This window comes from Pteropus alecto, unplaced genomic scaffold (assembly GCF_000325575.1).
Source record: "Pteropus alecto unplaced genomic scaffold, ASM32557v1 scaffold135, whole genome shotgun sequence".
NCBI lineage: Eukaryota > Metazoa > Chordata > Mammalia > Chiroptera > Pteropodidae > Pteropus > Pteropus alecto.
The window spans coordinates 439,592-461,619 of record NW_006438076.1 but is presented as its reverse complement, the minus strand read 5'-3'; the positions used below and the strand labels follow the sequence as shown (position 1 = coordinate 461,619).

At 33.4% G+C, this 22,028-nt stretch overlaps 1 protein-coding gene across 2 annotated transcripts in view; it reads right to left on the bottom strand.

Annotated features, from left to right (window-relative positions):
- Window positions 1-22,028, bottom strand: part of ARHGAP32 (Rho GTPase activating protein 32) — a 173,907-nt gene that overhangs the window by 109,760 nt on the left and 42,119 nt on the right. For both annotated transcript variants that reach the window (XM_006915185.3, XM_015592038.2), the window contains exon 4: window positions 6,750-6,836. In XM_006915185.3, the coding sequence (XP_006915247.2) occupies window positions 6,750-6,836 (87 nt within the window). The remainder of the gene's footprint in view (window positions 1-6,749; window positions 6,837-22,028) is intronic.

Below are 22,028 nucleotides of genomic sequence, written 5' to 3'. Positions count from 1 at the left end.
TAAGCTGGACTTCACTGATATTAAAATTTCCTGCTCTGTCGAAGACACTAAATAAAAAGACAAGTCAAAGACTTGGAGAAAATATTCACAAAAGACATATCTGATAAGGGATTGTTATCCAAAATGTACTAAGAACTCTTAATAATCAAAAATAAGAAACCAAGCAACTGATTTAAAAATGGGCCAAAGATCTTAACATATACCTCACCAAAAAGATATACAGATGACAAATGAGCATATGAAAAGATGATCCATATCATATGTCATCAGGGAAATGCAAGTTAAAGCAACAGTGAGCTCCCACTACACACCTATTAAAATGGCAATAATCCAGAACACTGGCAAAGATGTGAAGCAACAAGAACTTTCCTTCACTGCTGGCAAAAACACAAAATGTTATAGCCGCTTTGGAAGATAGTTTGTCAGTTTCTTACAAAACTAAACATATTATAATCATAGGATCCTGCAATTGTGCTGTGGTGTTTACCCAAATGAGTTGAAAAGTTATGTCCACAAAACAATCTGCACACAAATATTTATAGCAGCTTTAATTAAAATTGCCAAAACTTGGAAGCAATGAAGATGTCCTTCATCCGGTGAATGGATAAACTGTGGTACATCCAGTTAATGGAATTCAGTAATAAAAAGAAATAAATTATCAAGTTAAGAAAAAAACATGTAGAAAACTTAAGTGCATATTACTAAGTGAAAGAAGCCAACCTGGAAAGACTACATACTGTATGATTCCAACTATATGACATCTGGAAAAGGCAAAACTATGAAGACAGGAAAAAAGACAGTGGCTATCAGGAGTCAGTGGGAAGTGAGAGATGAACAGGTAGGGCACAGGTGATATTTTAGGGCAGTGAAACTATTTCATATGATACTATAATGGTGGATACATGTCACTATAAGTTTATCTAAATCCATAGGATGTACAAGACCATGAGTTAGCCCCTGATGACAATGGTATGTCAATGCAGGTCCATCAATTGTAACAAATGTAGTGTTGGTGGAGGATGTCCATAGTGGAGGAGATTGTGCATGAGTGGAGACAAGGGCTCTATGAGAACCTCATACTTTCCACTCAATTTTGCTGTGAACCTAAAACTGTGAAGTTCATTAATTTAAAAAAGTAATCATGTTCTCTTCCATCTAAGCAGTTTTGCTCTCAAAAATTAATATCAACAACCAACCACATAAATGCAGTGATCTTCAGAGCCTCAAAAAGTAAATCCTTGGGATTGGATTTTAAAATTCACTTCCTCATAAATCAGTGAATTGATTTCTTTCCACTTTTTCAAAATGTTAGTGTGCCAGAATAAAGTCTGCTTTTTATATAGATTTTCATTCAGAAAATTAAAACCTTAAAGCATAATTTGCAAATCATCTAAACTGTGTTCAATTCATTGAGTAAAGTTTTAAAAATAGTAAAATTATCATATCAGCAGATATGAAAGAACTGTAAATTTCATATGTAAAAAAATAGCCTTTATCATTCAATTTCCAGACTATATAACCATAGAATTTTAGAAGTTCAATTATTTTTTAAAGAACAAAACAAAAATTCATATACATCTACTGAAATTGTAATTTGCTGCTAATTTCTAATCTTAATAATTATTACCTATGAAGTAATCATTGCTATTCAAGAGGAACAAAAATCAATATTCTTGAAAAGGCAGAAAAAGAAGAATGAGAGAAAAAAAGTATCCCAGTGTATATGGGATAAGTTTCTGAGGCAAAAATTTGTTCTTCCTCTCATTCATTCACCAAATAACTACTGAGCACCTAAATAGTACTGAGGACTGGAGGAGGCATTAGAGATACAACAAATGACCATCAAACCTCTGACTTCTAGTGAGAAAACACTTTTTAAAGTAAATAAATACAGAAATAAGATAATGACAGTTTGGCACTAAGAAATAAGCAAGAATCTACTTCATTTAGAGAGGTCAAGAAAAGCCCATTTGAGAATGTGATATCTAAACTGCATCCTGAAAACTGAGACGACATGAGACACCAAGTGCTCAGTGTGAATAGTTATGGGCTGGTCAAAGTTCAATGCTTTGTTGCAGAAAAGAATTTCAGGTCTTTTAGGAACTAACTGAGCTAGAGCACAGGAGAGAGAAGACAGTGATGACATGATGCAGAAGAGGTAGGCAAGTCCTGATAGTGTAGGGTCCTCACGGGCCTTTGGTAAAGTTGTAGTTGGGTTTAGTTTTAAATACAGTGGAAATCTATTGTAGAGTTTTAACCATGAGAGTAACATGTTTCCATTTATAGTTTACATCATTTTGGCAGTTTAGAGAATTATATTTGATTACAGAGTGTAAACACAGATGCTATGACAATGGCTCAACGAGATAGTGGCTTGTGCTAGCTTGGTAATAATAGAGATGTAAACAGACACATTCTGGGAAGAACAGTCTTCACCCATGTTCTCGGAAGTTTCTTTATCCTGGGAAAGTTATATTTAAAAGAATTAATGCTATGAATCATTTCTTTAACTGTATGGTGAAGGGCAGTAATGAGAGAGACTTGATTTAAATCTCAAGTCTCGCCTTATCCCAGTTACTGGACTTTTACAAGTTACTTAACACCTATGCGCAGTAGTTTACTCACCTGTGACATGGGAACAGCAACACTTGCATTTCACAGACGAGTTATGAGGTTAAATAAGGATGTTTGCCATCTGCCTATATGTTTTGTTCATAAACAGATGCTCTACAAATGTTAGTATGCAACCCCACCCCTTTATTAACAGCATTCTCTAAACAGACTGAGTGGGGGAGATATTTAATACAGAGGAATGCATTTCTGGTGGTGGAATTTCAAGCATCAGCGTACAGGGGATATTTTGAGGTAGGAAAGCATTCCCCTAAAACCAACTGTTTACCTTACCAACTGGGACATAATGCAGCCTTCATATTACTGAAAATATTTTTAAAAACTTGATTTTCAGAAAAAATCAACTATGATGCTGATGAGTTCTGGTTAAAATACAAAGGTAGTTAATACACTCCAACCTCAGCAAGAAATAGTAACTTCAACTACTCTAAAGCTTACTATAGGACAATAAAATACTAAGTATTTTATTAAGCAACAATTATCCTTATATTAAGAAAACTATCCTTACAGAAGGAAAAAAATCATAATAGAATTTTCATTATGATACATGTTAGAATAAACTTGCAATAGTTAGATTTAAATTTGTCATTTTAAAATTAACACTTAAAGCTGATGTTTGCTTATTTGCTAAAGAATAAAACAACAGAATACAGAATGCTTTTAAGACTCACTACCATTGACATTACACTTATAAATGCTTTATTCTATGTAGTGGGACTCAATATAATTAGTCAAGGTTTATCTAATTTTGGTCTTTTTAAAATTATTGAATTTTCAACATTTGAGACAGTCGGTTTTTCCTATATCTACCTTGACAAATACTTCAATTTCCTAGGATTGTTATTTATTTTCATTGATCTCAAACTAAATACATGTTTCCTGAATAGTAAAAGATATGCAGAGGAAAAATTAGTAAGATTTTTCAGAAAAAAAAAAGTATTCACACTCAGATAAATATCGTTAACACAAATTGGAAAGAGTACTTCTTCATCCACACTAGCTGATCATTTTTTTCTACATAATACCTTCTCCCCCCAGTTTGTTTACTTGAAGAATAGAATAAAAAGATAATGGAGAGAACATCTGAGGCACAACATGTCTGTATTGGTTAAGACAACTTATCCTAAATAATAATTAGTATGAGAAGGAGGGAGTTGAGGGCTCAGGTGGGGCATTAAAAAATCTATTCTTCAAGGCATCCAAGACAGTTGTTTTATCCATGGGTAATATTCAACTGAGACACACCAATATGGCTGAGATGTGCATCTCAGTATCTGTTCCAACTGCATTAGGCCCATCCTATGCCAACTGTTAAATATTCTTACTATCACTCAGACAATATAGTCTCTTGGCCTGGGCAGTTGGCCTGGATTCTCACTCATAGGCTCCTGATTTGAGACTTTCACTTAAAGTTCTCTCTATATATAGCTTTAGATATATATGAATGCTACATAGGCCACATCTACTGAAGTTATGCAAAGAAACTAGATTGTCAGTTTCAATGCCTTTCTCTAGTTCTTTATTAACATTTGGGATATGCTTACAGATTTTAGAGTAGCCAACAAACTATAAATCATATCATAAAATCATGGATGAATAGAAATAAAAAAACACTAGACTAGGGTCCAAATTCCAGTATTTCTCTTTAATTAACATAATCTTGAATCTCAGATTCATCTTCTGTAAAATAAAAGCCAGACTATTCACCTCACAGAATGGTTGTAATGAAATGATATACTGCATGTCATAATATCTGTGTTATATAAATAGGTGATCCAAAAATGCCTACTGAATTTGGATCCATTCACTATGAAAGACAAGGTTTACATTTCTATGTTCACAATTTAAAAAGAAATTAAAACTTCAAAGAGCAAAGGCAAAGACACAATTAAAAGGTTCAAAGATAATACTAAAGGAATTATTATCGCTTAACCTACAGAAAGGAAAAAAAATCAAAACTAGCCATTTTCTAAGATAAAGAACAAGGGAAGAGAGTGGGTTAAAATGAAGGACCAAGAATTTTGGCTAAATGAATAAAGAATTTCAAGAGAACATTATTTAAAATTAGAAATTAGCAAAAATATGAAATATGTGAATTAACAGCTTCTAGAATGGACAGATTACATCAGTGTGTAATAGTGATCTTATCTGAAGACTAAGCAATCTCCCAAATCTGTTGTAGACTGCGAATTCCAAGGAGATGTAGGAAAAGCTAGCAATCACAAAACTTAAGTCCTTAGCAGCTCCTGCTAAGATTTCATACAGTTTAGGAAAGCTATTTCAGTAATTTGGGCCTCAATCTCCTCATTAGCAAAATTAAAGGGCTTGACTATGAATCTTTCTTAGTTATAAAAAATATGATTCTCATGTAATATGGTTTATGGCTGACATATGTGGCAAGAATACGGAAATAATCCATTGGAACACATCAATGACTACTTACGGTGAGGCAGAGAAGAAGTGCGCTGGCATTAATACAATGTGGCAAATTACTACTTTGATGTAATAAATAGTATATCAAGTAGTCTGAAATTTTCTAAGCAGCTTGACAAGATATTTACAACCCAGAAACAGCCTAACTATCTAGGTCACGGAAGTATAATCATGGAAGTATAATCAAATAATTATACATTCTAATGCATGGTACCAAAATACCATGGTTAACTTTTGAAGGTAATTTTTAAAAAACAGCACGGACATTTGAGACATTGTTTTGCTTATGAGAATAAAAATAGTTGCATTGTCAAAACATAAGGAAATGAACAGTGAGAAGAAAAGGTGCTAAAGGGTGTTAAGCTATAGAGAGATGAATAAATTCATTACAACATGTCAACCATGTAATCTAGATAAAGAAGATTTTTTTTTATTCATCTATTAGTAAAGGCTCATTATAAAAGCTCTTGATATTTTCACTTAAAATTTAACTTACCAAATGGAAGAATTTTATGAAATATGACATGAAACTCAGTGATTCAGAGTTGCCTACTTGCTCAAAGGAACCAAGATGGCATACAATAAAACACAAATAAACAATATATAACTTTGGACATCTTATTTACATACAAGCTAATTTCAATTTCCAATATCTTACATACAAGCTAAATTCAATTTCCAATATCATATTCTGACACCTATAAATAAAATTATTTAATTCTAAAAGATTTTCCTTATGGTCACCAAGACTAAGTATCTCTCATATGAGATAAGCATTAGACTTTTCCAGATTATTTAATTTTTAACTTTAGGAATATTAATAATATTTTTGGGGGAAAAAAACCATAAATGCCCCTATCTTACTCTCTCCCCTCAAAACTAAAAACTTTGTATATAAGAAAGTTTTCCTTGAAAACACTTGCATTACAATGGCTAATTCAAAAATAGAAGGGTCAGTAAACAGTGAATCAATAAACTACTACTTGCTTATTTGATGGAAGAAATAATCAACGCTACAAATGACATACTTTAAGTTTCATTATGAGCAAGTCATAGTAATTACCTTCAAAAAAGTTCTACTAAGCATCAAGAAATAGCACACTTCTACAGCATTCATATTTCCTATTGTTATATCACAGCGGAACTTATAGTCTTGGTCAGAAAGGTGAGCATCTGCGGCAGAAACAACTTGGTCTGCTCTTTTAATTATGTGTGTTCTTATAATCTTATCATCAATAAATAATATATTTCCTTTACTTTTACAAGAAAAATTTTCATTTAAGTTTGTAAATTAAATATCTATAAAACTGATTATGTTTCAACTCTGAGTACATGCAAAAATACCAAAATGACTGTGAGGAAGAATAAAACATCTGTGTTACCATATTCACTACTGTTTGTCATTCATAAATGTCTAAAGCCTTAAAAACTTTCTTAAAATGCAGAGAGAAGATATGCAAATTGCAGTACTAAACTAAACTATGTATTCCACAGTACTATATGAACACATTCATTTCCCTTGCTTAACAATAGTCATTCGTTGTCAAATTCCATTACAATATTGTACAAGTATCCTTCTGTGGATTCTATCAGGCAATATGAGAAATGCATTATAGAAAGGAATTTAATAATCACTCAAAATAATTAAATTTTATGTGAAATGGAGAACAGAGCCACAAAGTTACCTGACAAGCAATGTGCACGAGGTAGACCAGCTCTTTAGATTCACAGCCATTTTTCGTTACGTCATTCTGCTCTTCTGAAAGTGAAAGCTGTATCAAAGAAGAAAGGGTAGAAGAAAGAGAGATGAAGTCATAATTAATGAACAAGAATAAACTATTCAGTAATGCTTGGAACCTCACATTGACTTAATGTAAGATGTGCTTCATAGTAGAACTCTTGTTTAAGACAGATAAAATGAAGAATTCAAGATTTTTAAAAAAGTTTCTAAGAATTATCTTTGTAGCTTATATCTGAACCAACACAACTGCATAACAGCAATAAATAAAATACATGCATTCAAGAGACGGTTTTCACTTCCATCATTTATAGCACATAGGCGAAAGGAAGGCATAAGGTGGGCACTAAGAGACAGCATAACCAACTGGTTTAACAGAATTCAGGCTCTATTGCAAGGATTGCAAACTGGCTGCCCAGAAAACAGGCTGAGCTTGCAGATATGTTTTATTTTAGACTCACCATGTAGGTCTGCATACTGAATTTTATTTTTATTTGAACCACCAGCTAACATTTAGAAACTGAGTGGTTTCATATGGCTTCTATTGAAAAATCAGGAAATCTGAAATACTGGACCCATATTCTCACATGGGCAATAACTGGCTGGAGCTAAGAAGTGACTGATCCCTTTAAAGAAAGTATGTGTTCTCCACACAACTGATTATTCTTTTTTTTTTTTTTTTGCCAGTAACTAGACTAAATCTTAACTTTCATCCATCATACTGCTTTCTTTGTTATATTTTATACCCTATTCACTGCATTCATTTATCTTACATACCTACCCCATCTAGGGATGTGAATTTAAAAACTCAGTTTGCTCCAGAGACCAATAACCCTGAGTTCAAAAGTGCCACTAACTAGTTGTGTAATACTGACCTTCTTACTTAATCTTTCATCTGGAAAATGGAGATCATTTAAAATTCTTATTCTCAAGTTTGTGAGTATTAAATGAAATAATGCATTTAAAGTATTCACCATGGTGCCTGGCACTTAGTGAGTTATTAATAAATGTTACCTATCATTACAGTTAATGTTATAAGAAATTTAAGGTTGATGAAGATATATTCTCTTTTTTGAAAGCAATATCACAGAAGTATTAAAAAAAAATACCTTCTGGTATTAAGAGAAGTTTACAGGAGATAACAATTATTCTCACACTAGCCAAAATAAGCCAGATTAACTACAAAATCACAGGGTTTTATTGGGTTTTTTTTAGGTAAAAAAAATTAAGGGTGAAATGAAACCTAAGTTGCAGAAAGTGACAGGACTTTCATGAGACTAAAGAGACTCATTAATGTGCTCAGATGCTTGGCAAAGATGGAGGAAGATAAAGAATCTGTCTTAGCAGGGTAAGGAAAAATCAGCCAAACTCTGAATTACTGCATGTGGCTGGAGTGATAAACTAAAATGAAAGGAATACCTCATAACAGATAGTCCACCCACCCATCAACTGATTCCCACAGGTATTCACCAAGTATATATGGTCAGTACACCAAAGGCTGGGGGACGAGCAAGAGAACTGAGAGAGATGAATCGTAAAGTATGTGAAGTCTCCCCAAGCAGGAGCAGCTAACTGCTATAGATGGGGAACAGGGCAAGAACGCTGAGATAGGAGATAACTGAGACATTCAAAAGTAACTGTGTATACAAGGGCATTTAGAAACCCATGAACATATCTAGGGTCAAACATGCACATGAAAGCTATGAGAATATCCTAATCTTTAATGTCTAACTAATCTTTTGTGTTGAGTGAGGAAATGTGCAAATACTGGAGAAGGTGGCTTTTTGATTGATTGATTTTTTATTTTTAGCTCTTGGCATTCAAAGGATTTCCTGGAAAAAAAAGAAAAAAAAAAAGAAACAAAACAAAACAAAACACTACCTGAACACAAGCTAAAAGAAGAGACTTCAGTGAGCACCCATGACAGAGAATACAATCTTTGCAAAAACAGTCTGTTACACTAAACAAACAACTACAGCCTTCCTAAAAATAAAAATAAAAAATAAAAACAGCAAAACTGTAGAAAGGGGTGGAATCAGATTTCCAGGATTACGACATTACAATATTCAAATGCCCAGTAAGCAACAACAACAAAAAATCACAAGATATACAAAAACAGGGGAAGACATGGGTCATTCAGAAGGAAAATTGATGTCAATGGAAAGAGAATCAAATATAAATTTGGTGGATGACAAATCAATAACAAAAACAAAAATTTCACTAAAAGGCATCAACAGCAGATTGGGGTAGGAAAAAGAGTCAACTTACTTTAAAAAAAGGATAAATGAAAGTATACAACCAAAAAAATCAGAAAGAAAGAGGAATTTTAAAAAGTGAAAAGTGCTTAAGGGACCTGCAGGACACCATCAAGGGGATCATGCATTATGGAAATCTCAGAAGAAAAAAGAGATGGACATAAAGAGATATTTGAGGAATGAAATCAGAATATGGAGAAATGAAAGAGAACCAACTCTAAACCCCTTCACAAAAATAAGGGTTAGCAACTATCCATTAACAAGAACACCTCTATGAAAATACCAGAACCCAGAGGCACAGTGAGGCCAAAAAAAAAAAAAAAAACCAACAACAACAACCCTGGAGCATAAAAAATTGGGAAAAGTTGCATTTGATGGGTAAGACAGTGGTTTCACTCTAACTGCATCACCTCTCCCCCAGGCCAGCAGAGAATCCCAGTAAGAGGGATTCTCTGAGAATATGGTTTCTCCTAGAGGTTAAAAAAAACAACAACAAAGCCCAAGATGGATATCTAGCTTCTCCAGTGTTTGGGGGCAAACCTCAAGAGGCCCACCTCTGTCTTGTCTCATAGGAGACATAGGGGGAAATGGCAGAGGTATGCCACCTGAAGTCGCCTAGTAACAAAGAAGGGGAACAGGACACAGAAAAACCAGTGAATGGACCTTGGAGGTGGCACCATGTTCCAACCAGAGAACCCAGCCAGCAGCTCCACCTAACCACAGAGCCAAAATGGTGGCCATGTAAGGCCAGGGACACAATTATCAGTTCACACAGCTGGAGACTCCAATAAACAGATCAGCCTACCACAAAACATAGTCAGTGACCCTAATCAATTACAGAATGCAAACAAAAGCCACGCTTAACTGCAAGGCAATGCTTGTGGTCCTGCCCAGCCTGAGAATCCAGTGATCACTCCTGATCAGCAGCCCTGGCTGGATGGAGAATCCAGCCATTTACCCCACACAAATAAGTGGCAAAGTCTACAAGCCCCAATCCATGATCACAAAGCCAAGCTTGTGACCCCACCCAAATGCACAGAACAGCCTCAGTCTCACCCAATCACGGAGCCCAGCAACTCAGTCAGAGGCACCAACTGATCAGGGAGTACAGCCTGTAGTCACAACTGACCAGAGACAATTACAGAGCCCAGCTAGGTATAGCCTACGTAACGAAGCCCAGAAAGTGGTCCTGCCTGATTGTGAGCCCCATCAGTGACCCTATCTGAACTCAGACAATAGGCAGCAGCCCTATCCACTGAAGACCCCAGCAGCAAGCCCCACCTCCCCACAGACAGTACCAAGTGGCCAACTCAAAACCACAAGCTGGGCTGACTAATAAAAGTCTTTCCCTTCCAAAACAAACAAAAATGACTAGAAGAGGTGACCACTTCTACAAATGCACAGACATCAATGCAAGCACACAAAGACAATGACAAATTAGGGAAACATGACACCACCAAAGGTAAATAAAAATCTATTAACAAATCCTAAAAAATGGAGATCTATGAGCTGACAAAGAATTCTAAATAATCATCTTACAGAAGTTCAATAAAATACAAGAAAACACAGACAACTAAATAAAATTAAGAAAACACATGAACAAAAGGAAAAGTTTAACAAAGAAACAAATCATAGAGTAAAACTAAATCATAAAAACAAACAAACAAACAAAAAACAAATCATAGAGCTAAAAAACATAATGACTACACCGAAAAATAAATCAACTGAGAGCTTCAACAACAGACTCAGCAAGTAAAAGAAAGACTCAATGAACTGAAAGACGGGTCATTTGAAATTATTCAGTCAAAGGAGCAAAAATAAAGATGAATGAAAAAGAGTTAAGAAAGACTGAAGAATGTAGGGGTACCAACAAATGACAAAACATTCATTACTTAAGACCCTGAAAAATAAGAGGGAGAAAAATGGGCAGAAAATTTACTTTAAAAAAAAAGCTGAAAACATCCCAAATCTAAGAAGAAACATGGATATCCAAATGTCCCCAAACATAATCCAAAGAAAACATCGCCATGACACATTATAATCAAACTATCAAAAATCAAGCAAAACAATAAAATTTTGAAAGCAACAAGAGAAAACACTCTCAAATACAAGGGAGCCCCATAAGGCTATTGGATTTCTCAGAAGAAACTTTGTAGACAAAGAGATAGTGAGAAGATATGTTCAAAATATTGGGGGGGGGTGGAAACTGTGAAACGAGAATACCATACCTGGCAAAGCTACCTGTCTAAAAGGAGGAAGAAATAAAGGCACTGTCAAACAAATAAAAGCTAACAAAGTTCATTATTAGACCTATATTACAAGAAATTGCAAAAGAAGTTCTTCAAACAGAAATAAAAAGGTACAAAATCACAAGGTAAAAATATATAAATGAATAAAACTCACTGATAAAGTCAAATTCAGAATACCCTAATATTGTAATAGTGGTATATAAAACACTTTTTACCCTCTTCCATAAAAATTAAAAAGTAAACAATAACTATAACTGTAATAACTATAACTGTAACTGTAATAGTTTTAAATGGATACACAATATAAAATACATAATTTGTAATATCAATAACCAAAAATGTGTGAGAGGAAGTATAGTTTTTCTATTTAACTTAATTTGTTATCAGCTTAAAGTAAGATGTTATGATAATAAGATATTCTATATGAACCACAGTAATCACAAAGAAAGAAATTGCAGCAGACATACAAAAAAAAAGAAAGGAATAAAAGCATAATGCTGCAAATAGTCATCAAATCACCGAGGCAGACAGCCAGAGAGGAAGAAGGTAACAAAAAACTAAAAATCAAACTAAAAACAACTAACAAAATGGCACTAGTAAGTCCTGACCTATCAATAATTACTTTAAATATTAATAGATTAAATTCCTCATTGAAAAAAGAGCAATTAAATGGATGGAAAACAAGATTCAGCTATAACTTGTCCAAAAGACACATATAGGCTAAAAGTGAAAGGATAGGAAGAGATTTTTCATGCAAATGTAAACCAAAATATTGGAGGGGTGACTATACTTATATTAGATAAAGTAGACTTCCAGTTAAAAACTGTCACAACAGACAAACGAGATCTTGATATAAAGATAAAGGGTCAATTCATCAAGAAAATGTACAAATTGTAAATATTTATGCTCCCAATAGCGGACACCTAATATATTAAGCAAATATTAATGGAAGTGAAAGAAGAAATAAATAGCAACACGATAATAATGACAAACTTTAATATCCCACTCGACAATGGATAGATCATCCAGACGTAAAATAGACAGGAAACACTGGACTTGAACTAACTATAGATGAAAAGAATCTAACAGATGTATCAGGAAAGTCTAAGAGAGCTCATAAGGGTGTAATGCTTAGTGTAAAACTGGATGTAACTAAGCGTTTTGATCACAGTGAATAAAATAATGACAGTATGCGTGCATTGAATTTTGGGTCGGGAACACTCAAAATTTTTCCATAAAAATTAATAATAATTGCTTCTTTGCTTTATGCCATTTTTGTTTATGAGAAGTTTCACAGGAATGTTCTACCTTTGGATAGCAAAGGAAACCTGTACAATTTTTATCAATCATACATCAATAAAGCTGAGGAAAAAAATATATGAACCAAGCAAAAGAGCCCCAAAATATATAAAGCAAACACTGACAGGAATGAAGGAACAAATAGACAGCTTAACGATAATAGTAGGAGACTTCAATACACTATTTTCAATATGGATTAACACCTTTTCATGCTTATTGGTCAGCTCTATATCTTCTTTAGAGACATGTCAATTTAAGTTCTTTGCTCATTTGTGAATTAAGGTTTTTCTGTTGTTCTGAGTTGTAAAAGTTCTTTATATAGTTCAGATATTAATCCTGTATCAGACATATGATTTGCAAATATTTTCTCTTATTTCATGGGTTGACTTTCACTCTTAATAATGCCCTCTGATGTCTAAGGTTTTTAATTTTGATGAAGTCAAATTTATCCTTTTTATTCGCCTTCACTTTTGGTATCACAAAGAAATCACTGCCAAATCTGATGTCACGAAGATTTTCTCATATATATTCCTCTAAGTTTTATAGTTTTTGTTTTCACATTTAGATCTTAGATTTTTAGTTCATTTTTGCATTCGGTTTAAGGTAGGGATCTAACATCATTCTTTTGCATGTGGATATCCAGTTTTCCCAACACCACTTGTTGAAAATGCTGTCCTTTCCTTCATTAAATGGACTTGGTAATCTCATTGCCATCAACGGGCCATAAATGTGAGGATTTACTTTGGGGCTCTCTATTCTATTCATCCATACATCTTCTGTGCCAGTACCAAAAAGTTTTAATTATCTTAGCTTTGTGGTAAGCTTTGAAATTAAAAAGTGTGAGTTCTTCAATCCTGTTTTTCTTCAAGATTGTTTTGGCTATTTAAGGTCCCTTGAGAATTCATATGAATTTTAAAAGTAAGTTTTTCTATTTCTGCAAAAAAAAAAAAAAAAACGCCACTAGGATTTTGACAGGGTTGTACTAAAGATGTAGATGACTTTGCGTAGCACTGTCATCTTAACAATATTAAGTCTTCTAATCCACGAAACCCAAGATGTCTTTACATTTATTAGGACTTCTTTAGATTTTTTCAGCAAAATGTTGCAGCTTCTGAGTACAAGTCTTTCGCTTTCTTAAGTTTATTCCTAAGTATTTTATAGTTTTTGATGCTATTGTAAATGAAATCATTTTCTTAATTTCCTTTTTCAGATTGTTCCTTGTTAGTATATAGAAACATAACTGATATGTGATTGTTAATTTTACATTCTGCATTTCTGAATTATTTGAGTTTTCTTGTAAAATCTTTGATTTTCTAAATATAACATCATATCATTTGTGAACAGAGATCATTTTACTTCTTTCTTTCTAATCTGGATGCTTTTTATTTCTATTTCTTGCCTCATTGCTCTGCCTAGGACTTCCAATACTATGTTGAATAGAAGTGGTAAAATCAGGCATTCTCACCTTGCTCCTGATGTTAGAGGAAATGCTTTCAGTTTTTTGCCAATGATATGATGTTACCTGTGGGTTTTTTATGTTCGGTCTCTTAGTTTGTTGAGTATTTTTATAATGAAAGGGTACTAAATTTGTCAAATGCTTTTTTGATACCTACAGAGATGAACACATTTTTTTTTCATTCATCCAGTTAATGTGGTATATTACATTGATTATTTCATATGCCGAATCATCCTTGTATTCCTTAGTTTGTGTTGATGAAAAATTCTGGAGATGAACAGTAGTGATTTTTTTTTATAACGGTGTGAATGTACTTAATGTCATTGAATTGCACATGTAAAACGATTTTTTAAAAAATGGGAAACTTACTACAGTCTACTCCATCTTCCCCAAAGTGGAAATCTCTCAGAAGTATTAACTTTAAAATGTGAAATTAAAAATGCATAAAATACAGTGTGTAGCCATACGATGAAACATTATTTAATGATAAAAACAATAAAATACTGATGTGTGCTATATCTTGGACGAACTTTGAAAACATTATGCTAAGTGAAAAAAGCCAGTCACAAAAGATCGCGTTATATGATTCTGTTTATATGAAATGCCCAGAATAGACAAATCCATAAAAACAGAAAGTAGATTAGCGGTTACCCAAGCTGAGGGGTGTGAGGAGCATATTTTACGAGGAAAAGTAAATGACTGATGATGGATACAGGGTTTCTTTTTGGAGTGAAGAAAATATTCTAAAATTAGACTTTGGTTATGGTTGTACAACACTGTGAATACGCTTTAAAAAATAGTGAAATGTATACTTTAAATTGGTAAAGTTATTATATATATGAGTTATATCTCAATAAATCTGTTTTAAACATGATATTTTTACTGTGAAAAAAATCACCAGCATTTCAGTAATTAATAGAATCTAATTTTAAATGGAAATTGAAAAAGTATCACATTCATATTAGCAATCGAAACTGTAAGGTACCTAAAAATCACCCCCAAAAAAGTACAGAATATCAGAGGAAATCACCAAACATTATTCGAAGATGTGTAGGAAGATATAAATAAATCCAAATAGACTTAAAAATTCAATAATTATCCATGAATTAACCTACAAATTAAATGCAATTCAGTAACTTGTTTTTTTCTTCACAGGATCTGTCAGAAGAAATCTAAAATGTATATGGGCCAAAAATAACCAAGGTAATTTTGATGAAGTCAGGAGATTTCCCCTACCAGATATCAAGACTTATTAGGAGGCTACAATTCGGCGCCTCTCTGTATTAGCTTGCTATTCCTCCCATCAAGGGGAAGAGCTTTTCTCTCCTCCTTTTGAATTTATGTTACACTTATAACTGTTTGAACCAATAAAATGTGGAGAAAGCAACGTTCTCGTACTTCTAAGACTGGCAATTAAAAGATCTAACCAGCTTCTGCTTACTTAGTCTTAGAACCCTAAGCTATCATGTCAAAGGTCTATAGTTACACTATTGTCGAAAGAGCACGTGCAAAGTCCCTGAAGGATGAAACACCATACAGACAAAAAGACCACGTGGAGGATCACTGGAGCACCAAACATCCAGCTCCAGCTGCTATCGACACACGACTATAGTTGCATGAGAGAACTCAGAGGACACCAACAGAGAACTGCTCATCTGAGTCAATCCAAGGAATCATGAAATAATAAAATAGTTGTCATTTAAGGTCACTATGTTTTGAGGTGTCTGTTATATAAGAATGAACAGAAATCTATTAATTAAAATAGTGTGATACTGGCAAAGGGATAGACCATGGATCACAAAAGACCGCCAGATAACTGGCACACATATCTGGACAATATATATGACAGACTGGACCTTATAAACTACTAGGAAAAAGAAATACTACCAGTATTAGTCAATGGTCTAAGATAACTTTAAAAAGTAGGTATCTAAACAATAATTCCAGGCAAATTAAACACCTAAGTGTAAAAATCAAAAATTTAAAACATAGAATAAGAGTAAGAATAAGAATAAGAATAAAAACACAGGATAATGTCTTTATGCCCACAGGGCAGGGAAAGAATTTCTTAGCTAAAACAAGAACAGGGCAAAATAAAAGACTGATAAAACAGACTACATCAAAAATTTTAAAGTTAGCACAAAAGAGATACCATAAGCCAAGTGAAAAGATGAGTTACAAACAGGAATAAAAACATTTGTAACACACATTCGACAGATTTTTAACCATAATATATAAGGGGAAAAATGAGACAGGTGTATGCCTACACCGACATCTTGAAAGGTATCTGGAATTTAAGTAAGGATTATTAATTATTTGATGAATAACTAAATAAGCAAATACTGTTTCATTGGAAGATAATACTAATTTTCAAAGCCGAATTCATTATCTTTCTTCACATATTCTCTTCTTCCTCCTTTATTCCCAAAGCAAATAAATAGCATAATCATTCATCCAGCTGACCAACCTAATCATCCTAGATTCCTCTACCATTCCACCTCTCCACACATCCTTTCTCTTTATATTCTCAGTGTCCAGATCTAATCTCAACATTTGATTTCTTAATCTCCCCTGTCTCCCCAAACTTGCCTCTCACACTTGTCCCTTTTTTCCCTTCTCCACTGCTATTTCCCTGGTTCTGAGCCTTATAGCATCTGGTCTAGATGACTGCAGGCTAGATGATTACAGAAGTCTTCCAACTGGGCTCTCTCCACTTCCCTTACACACTGATCATGGTATTTTCTTCTTAAAATTCCTTAATACTTTCTTGATTTCTACTAAGAAAGTAATTTAAATGGGAAGTCCAAGTACCTTGGATGAACTTTGAAGAATGGCACTTCTCCAAGTGATCTTCTAAACCATGTTTCCCCACAATCAGTCTAACTCATTCATCCCCTTCCCTTCCAAGGTACATTGTCTCAATGCTCTTCACTGCTATCTCTGCATATCTAAAATCTTTTCAATCTTCAATAAAGCTTTCCTTGAATGCTACTGGATATAAACTGTCTTATCTTTGAATACCTACAAGCACTCTTACAACAAGTATAACATTTTTCTTATCTTATGTTTATTGGTATATAGCTTGCTTCTCCTGAGGAAAGAATCTCTTATCTATTTCATCAATGATACTCACACAAGTATCTAACATATACAAGGTATTCAATAAAACCATTCTGAATGAATTGTTTTTGGGTTTTAAGACATCCTATGCACAAGTCGGAACATCAGTATTTCATACAGTACCTGAACCACCTGTTCCAAGAGTGTACACTATGAACAATTAGGCTATATTAGTCTACTGAATAACATAAATATAATGATTTAAATTATGTTAATGATATCGCAATCCTTTGTCTATAAGGAATATAAAACAGAATTTCCAAGTCCCATACTTCTAGATTACTTACAAATCTATTTTTGGAGTTATTTTTCCTATATTGAATTCACTTTCCTATCACCATGGAAACCAATCTGCAATTAGTGTTGTTAGGATCTTTAAAAATACAAGTCTATACAGAAAGCCTTCAAATGTTCAGAAGTCCTTTCTCTACATGAAGAATGAAAATCAGTTGCATAAATCAGGGTAAAAATACATCATCCCACCCCCCCCAAAAAAAAAAAAAAACATTCATCAAAGCCTAATCAACAGATTGCAAACAGGGCATAGAGAGAGTTCTCTTCTTTTATTCATTTTTTATAGTTCTATTCCGGTTGCAATTTCACTGTGACATTCCTCTGGAGTTTGTGAACAGTTTCTTTTATCTCTGTAGCCTGTAGTAGATGTAGAAACATGAAAAATAATTTATTTCACAACTTTATGTGGTCCACTCCTACCCAACATTAACATCCTAATATTCGACACTGAAAATACTATTTTAAACTCCTGAGCTGAGAATGCCAAGTGGAAAAATAACTCTATATTAGAGTTACACTGCAGATGAGTAATAAGTGAAAGAAGTTCTAATTTCAGCACATAAGACAAAAATCAATAACAGACAAAACTGCACTTCAAATTTCTCTGGAAAAAGCTAGAGACCTACATGCATCTTAATAAGCTTAATAGTCTGTTTTTCCTTCCTGAATTGGAAAAGAGCACTGTTTCCTAGATTGAATATCAGATTAAATAACTGGTTTTCTCACCTGCAGATACTAGAATAACCCTCCATATAAAGAATACATAGGAAATGACATTAAATGACAACAGCAGAATCACATCTCCCATCTTAGATGTTCACTCTAGAACATATATACTTGTTAAGAAACAAATGCTTCATAAATATTTTCACATTTCTGTATGGTCAAAACTTTCTGAGCACAAAGCTTTAGCACTAGGTTAAAGGATGACTGAATACCAATCCTAAAGATAGAGCCATCCTGACAGAGAGAGAGACAGAGAGACAGAGACAGACAGAGAGTGTTAGTTAGTTAGTTAGTTAGTTAGTTAGTTAGTTAGTTAGTTTTCTCTCTTCCCAGAGCCATGTTTATATCCCAGAGAGAAGGTCCCTCTCTCCATATCCAGAGAAGCAAATGGACAGAGTGCCAGCTATCTTATATAAGCTCCAAGTTTCATAATTTCAGAATTTGTCTCTTGTGGTACAAAACCTCACTATACACCTAAGGTATATCAGTGCAGAATTTGGGTATAGAGAACCAAGGCAGTTACTGTACGAGCAAATAAAAAGTATGATTTCTGATCCAGACTTCACGTTTCTGTTAGGGTGTGAACGTGGAGAGTAACTATAGCAAGGTAACTTATTAGCTTATAAGCAGAGTAACATCTCAGACCCTTGACAATTTCAGACTCAACAATGCTATTTTACAAGCATGGTCGGTCAAATTCCTAGAAGTAAATTCCTAGAAGTAAATTATATGTGTAATGTGACTCCAATATATGATATATTTTTTTCAACGTTCAACCATTTTAACACACTTAACTCTTGGACTGGGTAATCTCAAATGAGATACTTGGATGACAGCAGCACTAATAACTCACAAAGTAAACTTATTTCAAATCCTCCCCTCAAACGACAATGATTTCCTGGCATAAGAGGAGGTATACTACAGAATGTATGGAAAAGTAAGACTTGTATTTTTATTTTGATTGGAGGAAAACTTAACTCTTTGGTAGGGGGTGAGAAAAGTAAAATTAACACAGCTTTTGTTTCAAATGGTTACACACATACTAACATATATTTCTATATAAGGTATATTTAAACTAGAGAACTTAACAAATTAATCTTGAAACTGAAAGCAGAGTTAACAAGAAGGAGGAAATAACATTTTCATTGGTTTAATTCATTTTTATTAATGACTAAAAGTCTCACTAACAGGTACTAAAACTTGTTACTGATACATATTTCTGTAAACTTCAAAAAACTAGAAAAGTTAAGAAATTTACTTAAGATCACACAAGTTACACTGCACTATTTTGCATCATACTTTTTCTACCTTTAACCACATTAAAGATGTAGGATATGTCAAAACTATGGTTTATTCCTTCTTATTAAAAAGAGTTTTGTCAGTTTATTATCTCCTAGCACTACAAAAGAACATGGAGAATGGTTCTATGGCCTTGATTCAAACCCTACAGACCCTACCACTTACCAGCTGTGATCTCAGGTAAGTTCTTAACCTCTTTTTACTTCAATTTCCTCATCTGAAACTGTTGTGAAGAGTCAACAAGACAACATACAAATAGTAATTAGTATTATATCTGGCTCACATAAACCATTCAATAAATATTAGTTTCTGTTTGTTTATTATAATTCTGATTATTTCATTTAAAATGGAAAAGTCAGGGCTTTTTATTTTATATTAATATTCCTCAACATTTTCACACTTAGGTCAAACCTTACAACTTCTTTCTACATTTCTCACTATCAAGGCAAGAGTGCATCTGATGGTGAAGCAACAGCAGCGCTTCCAAGGCCCATGCATAGAAACTTCAGTAACGAACACGCAACACATGGGTATTAAATTCATACTTTTTCTATACCTCATTTTAATAAAAACCTGATCTCTTGCATTCAGGTTAATTTAACTTATTGATTTACATGAGATCAGATAAAAGAAATATTATTAATTCACAGCTTCAGACAAGCAAATGATAATAGAAAATATAAACCACACAAATATTTTAGTATCCTACACACTAGATGGCAGTACCACATAAAGCATAACAGGAAGAGATTAATGCCTCAGATAAAGCAGAATCAACTGATTATATCTTTGCATATTGCAAGAGACTGTTTTCTTTCTTACTGAAAAATGTTTTGTGAAATGTGAATAAACCTTTGTTTTTGGTCACTGGAGATAACAGAACAGGTAGAAGTGTAATAAAGATAATAAATTTACTAAATTTAAAACGTATACATTTGTTCAAAGTACTATCCAGGGGAAAATGTCCAAACTTAAATGCACTTATTAAAAAAAAAATAACTGAAAACGAATAAAATTTCAAGAGTATAGAATTTTATTTCTCTAAAGAAAAGATAAGAAACATATACAGGTTTCCCTTGCTATCCAAAAGTAGACCATTCCTGCAAAACCTTTTGTAAGCTGAAAGAGCATAAAGCAAAGAAAAAACTACCATTAATTTATAAGAAAAATTTTTGAATGTTTACAGACCCAAAATTCAACACATGCAGAATATCTTTATTTCGTTCACCACAAGTGAACACTTAATAAATTATGTCCAGTTTTATGCTAAGCTTAACATCCTTGTAAGCTCTCTTAGGCTTTTCTGATATCTTAAGATACATCTTGCTAATGGATGCACAAAATCAATTGAGATAAAGCACAGATGCTCACAGACACAGTTCAAACCTGTGGGCAGCTTGATGCTGAGATGCTGAGTGTGGTTCCCAGGGAAGGTGTTTAGCAGGGCCAAACTCACTGCTCTGGGTTCTCACCGCCTATATAACAACTAGTGCAAAACAAATGCTAAATGCTATTGTCACTTTTCATCTTTTTTTCATTAAAGTGAAAATCTTCAGATTTCTTTCAGTTAGCAAACATAAGTACTAATGTAGGTCTTTTATAAAAAGCAAAGTGGCGTAACAAAAAGTGGTGTTACATGAGCTTTCAAAAAACAAGGATATCTGTATGGCATAATATTAATATTTGAGAAAGTTAATTTAAGATAAAGCTAGTTTTTGACCAGCAAGTAGGTACATATTTGTTATTCATAAGTTTTTTCCAGGAATAAAAGAACTGAACTTTGAATTCAAGACACAAAGAAAATGATTTAAAAAAAAAAATGTAGAATGGAAAGGAGGGAGGGATGTAAAAATGGAGAGAAAGAGGTAGAGAAGAAAGGGACGTATTTTAGTATTCTGGGGATATTAAAATAGGTAGGGAAGAAGAGAAGGAAGGAAAAAAGGAAGGAAGGGAGAGTGGTAGAGAGGGAGACAGGCTCAAATTGATCAATAAAACTGCAAGCTGGTTTCTTAAAAAGACCAAATTTTAAAAATATCTGGTATAGAAATTATTCTCATAAATTTTAAAACCTATATTAAATGAATAATTTTCTAAGAAAATATAAATGATAAAAATTGACCTAAGGAGACACAAAAGAAGCTTACTAGACCAATAATCAAATCCTAAATTGAAATGGTAATTCAAGGTTAAGCCCTCTAATAGGAACCAGGCCCAAAAGGTGCTTAAAAAAAAAAAAAAAATTCTACTAAACCTTCAAAGAACAGGTCATTTCAATTTCCACAAACTATGGCAGGGAATTTATTTTTTAAAAATCAGCGACATCTCCCAAACTCAGGCTAGTGGACAAGGATAGTATGTGGTCACCATCACCAATGAACATAGACGCAAAAGTCATAAAATCTTAATACAAGGGACTCAGAATAGCCAAATATTGAAAAAGAAGAACGAAATTGGAAAACTCATAATTCTCAATTTCAAAACACATTACAAAGTTATAGTAATTAAAATAGTGCAGTACTGGCACAGTA